The 13,494-nt window shown below is 36.1% G+C and overlaps 1 protein-coding gene across 4 annotated transcripts in view; it reads right to left on the reverse strand.

Moving 5' to 3' along the window:
* LOC118203459 (transketolase-like) overlaps positions 1-13,494 on the reverse strand; it is a 97,861-nt gene that overhangs the window by 19,702 nt on the left and 64,665 nt on the right. For all 4 annotated transcript variants that reach the window (XM_085817278.1, XM_035375763.2, XM_085817277.1 and 1 more), the window contains exons 2-4: positions 12,064-12,181; positions 7,952-8,065; positions 4,972-5,069 (exon numbers count right to left, since the gene is read on the reverse strand). In XM_085817278.1, coding sequence (XP_085673404.1) covers positions 4,972-5,069; positions 7,952-8,065; positions 12,064-12,147 — 296 coding nt within the window. In that variant the 5' untranslated portion in view covers positions 12,148-12,181. The remainder of the gene's footprint in view (positions 1-4,971; positions 5,070-7,951; positions 8,066-12,063; positions 12,182-13,494) is intronic.

The raw sequence follows: 13,494 nt of genomic DNA on the forward strand, positions 1-13,494 counted from the left end.
GCTGACTTGAGTTTTCTGATTAGATGTGAAACTCATTGTACGGAATTAAGCTTTAGCCTCTAACTTCACTTTTAAAGGAATGTTAGTCACAGAGAAAGTCATGGCTATGTCATGGAAGTTATTGTACTTCGTTCTACACAGGATCGTGCTGTGAAGCCCAGGAACCTGAATCTAACGGATAATCTAATTCATCTTAATAATATGAAACAGAAGTATCTTACATGAAATCTTTAAACAAATGGCAGCAGATTGCTATTAAATTGCTCAGTTTGTTAATTAAAAAATCGTTAAATTTTCTAAAGGTATGAAATAAACGAAAAAGGATTTAAAATTCTGGCCTGGAAATGCCCGAATGCCACAAATGTTTCAAAAAGGCGGGTAGAGAATTAACTGTGTTCAAAATTTGATGGCTGTAATAGTCGTCGTTTTTCCACGATGTGAGGCACATACATGCATGCACACGTGTATGCATGTGCACATATGTACATGTATGCAACATACATATACAGGGTGTGAGTCAGAAGTTTCAAGACTGGTTCATTTCTGAGTAGGGGGAGTGCCGGTTCCGCCGGGTGGGGGAAGTAAGGGGTTCTCAGAGAACGAATTGACGTTGCGGCTGTTGCCTCCGGAACCCTGGAGAGTGCGCATCGTTTGCAGCGTGAGTGCGCGTTATTGACCTCGGTCGAAAGTGAGTCGGTCGAAAAGTGGGAGAGGCGAAAATGGAGCAGCACTTGGAGCAACGTTATGCGATTAAGTTTTGCGTGCGACTGAACAAAACCGCCACGGAGACTCTCGTCCCGTGCAATGGTTTTCATGTGGCACAAACTTTTCAAAGATGGCCGCGGGAATGTTGAAGACGACGACCGCTCTGGGAGGCCATCATCAAGCCGAACGGATCAAAATGTGGAGAGAGTGCGGGAAATTTTAAACAATGACCGTCGTCTTAGTACTAGATTAATTGCCGATGAACTGGGACTCAATCAGAGTACGTGTGGAGGATTGTGACGGAGAATTTGATGATGCGATAAGTGTGTGCTAAAGTGGTGCCAAAAGTTTTGTCGGTGGATCAGAAGAAACGGCACATGACTGTTTGCCAGGAAATGCTCCAACGGTTGAATGTTGATCCGACCCTTCTGGAGAAATTGGTTACTGGTGATGAGACCTTGGTCTACGAGTACAATCCTGAGTCGAAGCGTCGAAGCTCAAAATGGCACACTGCTTCCTCGCCGAAGCCCAAGAAAGCTCGCCATGAGCAAGTCGCATGCTGATTGTTTTTATTATTTTTTTTATGGTAAAGGATTGATTCAGTTTTTCGTGGAGGAGTTTGTTTTTCGTGGACAGACTGTCACAGGTGACTTTTACGCTGGAGTGCTCCGCCGCTTGAGGGATGGAGTCTCCCGCGTTCGCCCGGCGATCAAGGGCGATTGGATTCTTCACCACGACAACGCGCCCGCTCATATGTTGCGCTCCGCCGCCGAAGTCTTGGTCAAGTTTGACGTGACAACACTGCCGCAGCCACCCTACAACCCCTACTTGGCTCCAAGTGACTTTTTTCTTTTTCCCCGAATCAAGACAGCCCTAAAAGGGAAGTGATTTGACTCCATCGACGCCATCCAGCAGGCTTCGACGAGAGTCCTTGACAGCATGACGCCTGAGACCTTCCAAAAAGGCTACGAACAGTTGAAGACGCGCTGCCAGCGCTGTGTTGATGCTGAAGGATCATATTTTGAAGAATTTTAGTCTGCTGTACTTTAAATGTCCAATAAATTTCTAGTTCTGAGGTAAGTCTTAAAACCTTCGAATCACACCCTGTATGTATGCATGCGTACATGCATGCACACATGGATACATACATATTTTTCATAATTTAAAAATAGAAACAATCGCAAACATCGCAATAGATCTGCAGCAAGTAACAGCGCTAGTAAAGTGTACACTTGCGTCATTTAATGGTATGGATCTTGAGCAATAAAATATGAGTGATAATATTTATAAAAGACGCGAAAGACTTAAAAAAACCGTATTAATTATAATTAAAAAAGCATCTTTTTGCCAATATATCTAAGAAGTTCTTCGCCAAATTGCCTCTGAGGCTAACATTTGTGAGCAACCTTCGAACAGTGTCGATTCGATTTCAGTACATTTTGTTTTCGTGATATAGCATCTGACGCAAAAGAAGTAAAAGACAAATAAGCGAAGCGAACTTTGAAATCGTAGGATATTCAGTATTAGTAGCATCAACAGATCTACAAGAATCTGAAAAATTTCTCAGAGAATTGAAGTCGAGATTCAGAATCACAACTAAACCAGCAGTATACTTTCTTGGACTTGAAATTAAACATTTTGAAGATGGAAGTATTAAAATTAGTCAGCAAGCTTATGCAAGAAAAATTCTTCAAAAATTTGCGATGGAAGATTGCAAGCCAGTGTCAACTCCTATCCTGAAGGAAGGTCTAACTGAAAAGAAAAAGGAAGATAAATCAAACAGAGAAATTTTTCCTTATAGAGAAGCTGTAGGAGCTTTAATGTATCTTATGTTAGGCACAAGACCAGATTTAGCTTACTGTGTTGGCATTCTATCACGTTACCTAGAAAATCCTTCGAAAGATGATTGTAAAAAAGTGAAACGTGTATTCAGATACATAGCAGGTTCTTTAACTAAAGGTGTTACATACAAGAATAAATACAAACCAGGAATTCTAGAATGCTATAGTAATGCAGATTTTGGAGGCTGTCAAGAAACAGGAAAATCAACGAGTGGAGTAATGATATTATATAGTGGTGGAGCTATATCATGGATTAGCCAAAGGCAATCAGTTGTTGCAACTTCGACGACTGAAGCAGAAGTAATTGCAGCTAGTGAATGTTCTAGAGAAGTAATTTGGTTAAAGCGACTATTTAGTGATGTAACCAAGTTACGTGAAACTCCAGTAATTCAAGTAGACAACGCCGCTGCAGTGAGACTGTCACAAAACCCGGAGTTTCATCGACGCACAAAACACATTGATATCAAGCACTTTTTCATACGAGAGAAAGTTCTAGAAAAGGAAATCATTGTGCAGCAGGTACCTACAGAGGCGCAAGTTGCTGACATAATGACTAAACCTTTATTTAAACCGAGACTGTTAATTCTTTGTGATAAGATGGGACTTTTGTGACTTTTTTCTTTTAATTTATTATTATTATTTTTTTACAAGGGGAAGTATTAAAGTATGTTAATAAAAATAATAATAATATAATATATAGTTTAGATAAGCTCTGGCAACAGTGAGTGTTGTCGTCATCAGGAGATCGTGCTTCGCGATACTGTTGTTCAAAAATAGCTATAGTTTGTAATTCCAATGAAAGCATCGTATTTTTCCTCTGCTATTTGTTTTTCTCTTTATTTTTAGAAATACCTTTTTAGATTATGTATTTTTAAGAAATACTTTTTTAGGTTATGGACCCAGCACGCTTCCACTGCGCATTATGGGATGGAAGATTGCAAGCCAGTGTCAACTCCTATCCTGAAGGAAGGTCTAACTGAAAAGAAAAAGAAAGATAAATCAAACAGAGAAAGTTTTCCTTATAGAGAAGCTGTAGGAGCTTTAATGTATCTTATGTTAGGCACAAGACCAGATTTAGCTTACTGTGTTGGCATTCTATCACGTTACCTAGAAAATCCTTCGAAAGATGATTGGAAAAAAGTGAAACGTGTATTCAGATACACAGCAGGATTCCAGCATCTGGGGTGGAGAAGTTGCTAATCATGCTTATTTTTAAAGGTAGGAAAGCTCTGACCATGTATGAAAACGTGATCAATAATTTTCTGAAAGCTGCTATTTAGCCATATTGTTGTGAAGGCTTCAAAACATATTTTTAAAGTTATGCAAAAATTCGTATTATATAATTGATTGGCTCTGTTGTAAATAAATTTATTAAATGCTTGAAATGCCCGAATGAATGAGCTTAACTTTCTACTAGCAGCAACCCTTCAAAAACGTTTCATTGACAACAACAAATATTGCATCTAGTCGAAATAAAGTCTCATCTACAGTCATTTTGACGATATCGATTATGGTTGGCAGTAGTATCAATTTGCTTTATGATTAGTATTACCTTTAGTACAAATAGCTAATATATTTAGTAAACTTAAACTTTGATGCCAATATTTACATTGCATTTTTCACAAATTCGTCACTAAAGAAGAAAGAAAAATAGGAAAGCATAAGAAAATCCATGAACCTTTCTCAATCTTCTCTTAACGCTCAGAAAAAGCCTTTAGAAAAACGACTAGATATCCATAGATCTTCCTGAGTTTCAGTCTTAACAAACATAATGAGTTTTGTTGTTTCCGTCATTTATTCCAAAGTTCAACCTTATGAGAAAAACCTTATGAGCGAAAGAATTCAACCTTATGAGAAACCAACCAAAGAAATTCAACCTTATGAGAAAAACAATGCTTGTATAATTTCCAAGCCCGTTAACCAGGTGTCTAGCGCCGCTTGAGATAACCACTGACCTGACTTTGTTGTAAAAATCTTACAGTGTTAATAATTAACCTTTTGCCAAAAAAGGGGGCATCTTCTGCCCCCCAAAAAGTCTGAAAGCTTTCAAATTTTATATTACGCCCAGCAGAATTTCGTTTCCCTTTTACACACACATACACGTTTCAAGAACAATTTCGTGAGAGTTTGTGCTAAAAATATTTAAAAACAACATATCTTTAGAATTTTTGATAATCAGTCTATCTCGCTGGAGATAAAAATGTTTCATTCCATACAGTATTGTCACTGCTCAATTTGAAATCTTTGAGTTTGTTAATCAAAAATTCGTTAGATTTTATAAAATATGAACAGATAACAACACAAATTCGAAATTAAAAATTCGAGCTTCCAGGTGCCGGTGCTTGTTACAAAAGAATTTTTATTCTTTTAGTATTACGCCTTAAAATCTGATTATACAAATAAATAATAAAATTATTATACTTACCTAGCTTTATCTATGTATTTTCCAACATATGCCATTCCAGCTGCATAACTCAGGCCTTGCCCCAGAGAACCAGTAGCCACATCGACAAAATTTAGACGCTGTGAAGAGAAATATTATTGAATAATAACATTTTCTAAACGTATCCTAATATTTATCTCTTTTCCAAATGTACTCAGACTGAGCACATAAAACAGTGAAAGATTAGAAGTGTTAAAAGGAGGTGTCTTCTTTCCCTGCATGTCTCAATATAATATTGGACTTCTCTACTTTCATTTAAAAGGTCTTCTCTACCAAAACATCTTTTTAAAAACTAATTAACATCTTGGAGTAAATTGGTATTTTTAAAAAATATGAAACCGGCAAATGCTGATTGGTTAGAGCACTTCAAGACAGCTGTGAGAGTTTCTTTCTGGAGAACATATTTTTAATTGATAAACAGAATTTTTTTAATTCTAAACCGAATTTCTTTATTACTGCAGAAAAAAAATCGTTTAGGTGTTGGAACTTAAATTGTTAAAAAGACAAGTTACTACAAAGTAGTTCATAAAAATAACAGGAACTTTTTAACACTTCAATAGTCTTGAGATCAGTTGTGCTCAAGAATTACTTATTTCGATGACATATAGCATTCATGTGTAACGTGTATACGAACTAGTTTCCTTTGTAAAGTCCTCCGCGAATACATCCCATCCCTTAGGCAGATAGCATTGATTTGCCAGCATACTAAGTGCCAATATTATGATACAGTTAAACAAAGATTTAGGAAAACAATAAAAAAATTCAGTTATCTTTTATGTCTTAGCTAATCAGAAGCTATATAAAAAAATAAATTACAGTGAATCAATAAATATTTATTCAGCTTGAGAATTATAGGTGGCTTCAAAAGCGACTCTAAGCTTGAGCTAGGGATCCATCTTAAAACGACACAAAACTTCGCGTGTGTATTTAGAAATTAGATGATATGACATTCGAATGTTTATCGGAATGAAACTACTATATTATTTTTAGTGTTAGAGTCCGTTGGTGTAGAAAATGAAGAAATTTATTGTGTTAGAAGAAGATTTAAAGTTATAACTCGTGCTTAGAAAATTTTCCTGTGTCTGCAAACTGTGATATCAGTGGAATCTTTCATTATGCTAACAGTTACAGTACATCAGTAAATTAGTTTCGGAACTTAAGTGCTGGCCGGGCATAAGTGATAAATCATGAAATATAATTTATGCAAATTTCGGTATAGGACGCCAGTCTAAATTTTTTTTTGTTTGATTAATGAACATACAAGTACAACAAGAACCTTTAAGTACAACTATATATTTAAGGCAAGAGATGCCTTTGTGGAGGACTCTGTCAGGGGAATTAAATCATTTTCTGGTTGCATATGTCAAAATCGTGAAAAGACTCAAGCAACTAGCCCGTCCGCTGGGTTTCAAACCCGAGCTGACGTAGTAGACCTAATCGCGAACACTCGAGGGCCCAAATCAAAAGTCATTAACTTAACAACCATATGGAAAAAGAAGCAATATGATTTAAACACATAAATTTAATTTATAAATTGTAACTAAGTATTGCTTTATAGAAAACCCGTGTTAACAGAAATTTTACAAGAGAAAAAAATAGTTTAAAGGACTTGTAATGGAATTTTTTTTCCTTAACTGTGTTTCATGATAAGAAAACTATATTTGGCGATTTATCATACTATTAGTTTCGATGCATCATGCATCACGAAATCATTTTTGTGGCAATACGCTGTTTTATTTTTTGTCATCGGAGATATATAAATAACAAAGATTGACATATTTACAATTGCTAACTACAAAAAGGTCATGATTTAAATATTATCACGTAAATTTCAAATCGAGTATATTTAAAGATGTACTATGGTTAACTGTATAAAACAGGAATTCTCGATCTTTTTTGCTCCATGCACCCCTTTCGTCAGTGCTAGAATTTCATTCTCCCCTTTCCAAAATTTGAAAACATAAACTAAAACTAAATATTGAACAGCTAAATGAAAGGTAACTTTGCTGATATCCGTAGCAGAAAGATCTTCGTCATTTTTCTGTTGACAGGGGGCTAGTTATCAAATGTGGTTATCTATTTATATTGCGTTGTGCGATTATAATCTATGTAACGTTTAATGGGCACAGTGCCTAAATTATGCTATTCTCTGATGTTTTTAAGTGAAATCAAATCGCTGTGAGCATAGAGAGAACGAAATTGTTATTCTTGCGAGCGGCCTTGGCACTGCACATATTAAACATTGTACGGTACTTACGGATTATCCAGTCGACCATGAAGCTGTCTTCAAGCAGCGAGACTCAGCACCAGTTTCGGATAAGCGAGATATCACGACACACTTATAATATTTGCGCCTTCGTTTGATGTAAGCCTGACCGATTCTTGATAATCCATCTTTTGTTTTTTATGAATAAGGATATAAATTAACAGCTATTGGTGTATATGTTTTGCACGAATCACATGTGACCACACTTCGGTTCATTTATTACTGGTTGAGAGAATTAACATTCGTTGAATAGAGAATAGATGGATATGGCTGACAAAACAGTAACAGATTGGAACAATCTTAAACTTTAAGTTTGTACTCACGAACGTTCTAAACAGAGGGCCTAACAAAACAGAAGTCAAAGAAAACGTTTTTACAAAGCGCAAAGAACGAAACGAGTCGATCACTTCGGCAGCGTCGATTATTTAGTGGGATCGCACAGAGACTAACGAATGTTTTATTGTAAGAGCTGCAGGTAGAAGTGCGGCTTAAAATTCCGCAGGAACAAATGGTGCAATCTGGCAGGATCTCCGTCAACTTTGATTTCTTGATTTTAATTTTTTAGCAGCCTTTGTAATTTGAATAATTAAGGATTAAAAATATTGATATATAAATAACTAATAATACAGCTTTTAAAGAATTTCTAAATTTGCACAAAAGATAAAAGTAATTAAAATATAATAATATTTAACATACCGGTGTAGGATGACCTTCCAAGTCGGAATCCACTTTTCTCAGATTCAGTAAATCATCCACAGAGAATAAACCAGCTTCTGCCCATGCTGCATACAATATTGGCGCAGCATGACCCTATAAACATAAATAATGAATAGAAGTCTAAATTTCAGTAATTTAGAAAAAAAAAAAGTTTAATCAGGTTTTGAAATTTATTTCATAATTAACTTAAGAATTTTGGGGCGTAAAAACACAGAAAAATAAAAGTTATAGCCTCTCGCACAAATGTTTAAGACAGAAATTTTTTCACAAAGGATGGCATCCCAATGATTATAAGTAGTGAATCGGAGAAGAAATATTTTTATTATCATTGCCACTATGAATGAAAGCGTGGCTTTTAAAGAAGTACCATTAGATAATGCAAAAACTACTATACGGAAAAAGCATTGTTTATGTCCAGCATTAATTACTTTTATTAATATAAAGGGTGCTGCTAAAAACGAACGAATTCCAAAGAGGGATAATTTGCATGAAGGCAAAGAAAGACTGTATTTTCAGGTCACTAATCTTGTTGGTTGTTTCAAGACAGTACTATATGACAGAAATGTGATCAGGAGATAAATTTACATCTATTTAATTACTATTTGAGAAAACTCATGAACATTATCTGAACTGATCATTGTGGCAACGAATTAATAAGGTACGATAACGGCCCACAGTGAAAGTGAAACTATTAATCAAGTAGAGTTTTAACGACACGGTATTTAAAGAAGTTAGGCAGCACACTGGCATTTGCTTTCGGAGTATCGTCCAACATTTTTTGCGACAGCGGAGCACAAACGAATTGTTGAATCGACTGTCGGCTGAAAAAGCCCTTTTTTCACAAGACTCAACTCCCCTGCCACCCTTTAATAGTAGACACGCTCATATTTGCGTGTGAAGATTGAGATCAGTTTGTACAGTTGGATGTATACATTTATGTATAGGAGGAATATGTAGGAATTGCGCGTACTTAAGCGATTTTACTCTTGATTGAAAGTAAAAACGAATTAATCCAAATATTGATATGAAAAGGCTTCTATAAATATTTTACCAATAAACACTTACAGCATCGTAAAACAAATCGAACAATAGGCAAAATGAAAATAGTTATTTGCGCGCCAAACTTCTTGGGATAATGATGCATATGAGGAGAAAAATCGCGGAGAATATCGCTTAATAAAACCTTGATCTAATATTTTCTTTCTCCGGATTGATTCTTGTATTCCAGAAAACATTTCTTGTTTTATCTTCCATTTTTCTTCCGGATGAGACGATGGGCTGATGGACGACTCCATGTAATGATTGGTACCTGAGTTAGATTGCATATTACTTACTGTATACAGAGAAAAAACATATTTATTATAAATCTACGAGAAGCTCTATTAACAGTATAATAACAACAACTGGAAATTATATTTAATGCATGGAAACAAATATTTTGTAAGTAAAGACATTGTCCTTCTTATACGAGATTGTTAGCCGGACAATGCCTTCTTGCTAGCCACAACAGTCTGCCTAGTCGAGGACCTTAGAGCGTTCTGAGATATTGTTCTGTCTAAAACTAATCGCAGACTGAATTAATGACGTTTTCTTATTTTTTGGCTGTGTTTTACGTCGCTTGATTCGCTATAGTAGAAGACGATATTAAAAGAGCTAAAGGGTCATTGGTTTGAGAAGCCTTAATGAGAAACACAGTGCAGATTGCTAAACTCTCTCTAGAAAGCGATTTTCGTTCCTCTTCATAGTTTTTAGTTTTTCACAGCAAAATAAAACTACAAATCTTATAAAATTATTTTGAAAATAGTGCGGTTAACGTACGTTTCAAAAAGGCGAAAAAATTCTTGGTTACTGGTCCTACACCTGAACCAAAAATTATTTTCTCTCAACTGAAATAATTGAACTGTAAAAACAAATAAATTTTTATTTCAGTTTCTTCTTAACTACAAATATTTATATAAATTTTGATATTAATAATAAATTCATGATAGAAATTTATAGCCTGACACAAAAGATGAATTCTTTTGTTTCTAGATAATACACAGCATTTATTTATTTATTTATTTTTTGTTAATAAGGCTTCACTTGGCTCATGCCGAAACTGTGAATGAGACCAAATTTCTAAAAATTCTCAAATTTTTTGTTTTAAGCAAATCATCAAATAATTAACACAAATTTGGAAACACACACTGTCTTACGCACATCTTACGCACATCTTACACACACTAAACAGCGCATAGGTATTCATGACGAGATATAAACAGGCTATGGCATTTAGCGCTTGGCATAAATTTGGAAACTGGCGACTCATTAACAGAAATGTATCCAATGCCGGTTTCGAGCTTGTTAACATCCTTTGCCGATAGTTGTTAAAATGTTGTCTGTGATTCTCAGTTAAAACCTTCGGAAGCGTTTTCAGATACAAAAAGGATTCAGTACAAATCGTCTTTCATTAAATGTTCAAGACATAGGGAAAAGATGAAAACAAAACTACGATTCGAACGCACGGCTGGGCGCAAGAGCTTCTAATGCCTCTAATAACCAAAGAAATTCTAGCCCGCTGTGTGCGTTGTTATGTGTAATTACATAATGTCAGTCATCCAAACCTCCAGACGATTTTGTGTTTTGGGAAATGGTGTGTGTGTATTTAATTATGGCAAAGCTCACTAGGGCTATCTGCCTAAGGGGAGGGATGCCTTCGTGGAGGACTTTCAAAGGGAAACTGGCTCGTATACACGTTACACATGGGGAAAACCACGAAAACACCCCTGCAGCCAGCCCGTTAGCGGGATTCGAACCTCGGACCGAACTACCAGTGTTCAGCTACTTTTACCGCTCGGCCGCTGGTGGGCCGTTTTGGGAAATGAATTTGTGTCTACGTTACATAAGGAGAAAGTTCTGAAAATTCCCTACATCTAGTTCGTTTGCATAGAACTGAATCCGGGAACCAGTATTCAGTGGTCCTATCTCAGCAGATAGAAATTAATCAAGGAAATGTTATCCTCATAAATTTTGCTATATCACTTGAAATGTATTTAGCCGAACCATAGTTATTATACGAGAACTGGTAAAACATGTATTTAAAAGATGCATGGCACTTTTCCGAACTTCATAAAATGGTCCACGAATGACCGAGCGGATAAAAACTGCCTGAATAGTGATAGTATATATAGGATTATGTTTCCTTGCGAGAGAGTTATCGGCATACGTTTTTTCGGAATTCGCCCCATATAAAAACTTCTTTCTTTTAAAAATATCCTATCAAGTCATATCTCTTAGTCTTTGTGTGCTTTGCCGTAATTCTATGAATTAACCACACCCTTTCCTCTACTACGACTTACCTCTTCTCTTCTACTTAATAAAATAAAACATGTATTCGAGCGGCAAAAGGTTAAAAATATTTTGCCACACAATCAACTGATACTGCGACTAATTCAATCTCCTTTGCACAGAGCGATTAATCAATCACTACAGTACCTTATCTTTAAAAGTTTCTATTAATTAGATTATTTAAATTATGGCAAAGTATACAAGGGTTATAACGTCTAAAGAAGGGAAGTCCTCGCGGAGGACTTTGTGATGGAAACTGGCTCTTCTTTATGTTGTATGTGAGAAAAAATTTCAAACCTCCTATGTAGCTAGCCCCTTCTTCTGGATTTGAACCTGTGTCAAATTAGCAACGTTCAGTGATCTTACCCCTTGGCCATTGGTGAGCCTTCTACTAACTCCGAATCACTTTGGATACTGCAGATTTTTTTCTTGAGAATTGCCAGATTCTGAGTGGTCTTTCATGGATCGCATCTGTCAATAATATTTATTCAAACTATATGTAAAATTAAGGAATTTAAAACTGGTCGAATTCAGTTTTTTTTATAGATTACCACTGTTATCTATTCTGATGAAAATGAAGTAAATGAAGAAATGCATGACTCTAAAGTAATCGATGATGTTACTTTACACAACAGACCTGAAATAGAACAGCATAGAAACAAACAGTATGGAAACAAACACCTGAGGAACAAATGCATGAATAATTCGCTTAAAGTATTCATAAAAATATATATTAATTTATTTATTCCATTTTATAAACTTACTTTCGATAGAATCAAACGATCACTAGCGGGATCTTTGGGATTCGATATCTTGTACCGCATAGTGTGGAAAAAGAGCACAGACATAATTTCTGCGATGGAAGAACATGATGTGGGATGGCTGCAATAAGAATAAAGCAACATATTAAAAATGAAATGGAATAATATGTAATTTAAACAGAGTATTCAAATAAAGTGATTACCAGTTTTACTTCTTTAAGTACTGGTTGGACGGCCTAGTTATTTAAGACTAGATTAAAAAAAAAGAAATGCTTAGGCCAAGTATGCGTAAGTTACCTGTTTTAAGAAAGTGTGGTGTAGTGTGTGGTGTATTTAATTATGGCAAAGCACACTAGGGCTATCTGCCTAAGGGGAGGGATGCCTTTCGTGGAGGACTTTCTAAGGGAAACTGGCTCGTATACACGTTCCACATGGGGAAAACCACGAAAACGCCCATGCAGCCAGCCCGTTCGCGGGATTCGAACCTCGGACCGAACTACCAGTGTTCAGCGACTTTACCGCTCGGCCGCTGGTGGGCTGTTTTAAGAAAGAGGGATACTTTTACAAACGTATCTGCTATTCACCTTCCACATGGGGAAAACTATTCTTAAATAACATGAAACGGTACTTACGTATTAACCCGTTGGACGCGAATGTTAGCTATCATCGAACCATAAAAGTTTGCGGATATCTCGCCAAAGCTGCCGCAAAAGGTTTCTCCTGAATTCTGAAGGAATTGATTCCTCTTTATTTAAAAGCCACTTTTTTGACACACTTTGTGATAGTACACTTCGTAAAAAGGCTTTCGTTGATTTCAACTATATTGTTAGGCTTTCTAGTTTTACTGAAAGTTCTGCTTAGAATGTAATAAGTGCAAACTTTCTGCAAATTAGTTATTCCAGTTTTTTATTGTTTTGTCCGCTATATTCAGCTGACCGTATCGTGTTCATTAATGTACAATTTTTTTAATGGTAGGCTCCCATGCGTATAAGAAATAATTCACGGCTTGCTCTTCTTTAGGAGGCAGGCTCCAAATTTTAAAATACTTTTTTTTTTTTCAAAATGCAAGAAAAATATATCAATAACAGCTCATTTATATCTTTGCTGATGCCTCCCAGACGGTAAGTGCCTTAGGTACAGAGGACAATACCGAAAAGCCTGGGTTCGAATCCCAGAGAAAGCATAGTCGTAATTGTCCGTCCCTTCATAGGAAGTAACGGTGGCCCACCTATTAGGTACTTCTACAGTAAAGTGGTCATTACTTAATGGCTGTCAAACCTAAGTCGGCTAAGTTCCCGCCGGTGGAAAAAAATATTCTTTCTTATAAAAACAAAAAGTGGCTTATCCAGTATCAGTCGGGGGGAAATCAAAGGAAAACGCAGATGTTATGAGTGTGTTGTTACATCGCACTTATCCATAATTACCGCCAAGTCA

The sequence above is a fragment of the Stegodyphus dumicola genome, chromosome 5 (genome assembly GCF_044657685.1).
Source record: "Stegodyphus dumicola isolate Sdum_Otavi_A_Nest chromosome 5, ASM4465768v1".
Classification (NCBI taxonomy): domain Eukaryota; kingdom Metazoa; phylum Arthropoda; class Arachnida; order Araneae; family Eresidae; genus Stegodyphus; species Stegodyphus dumicola.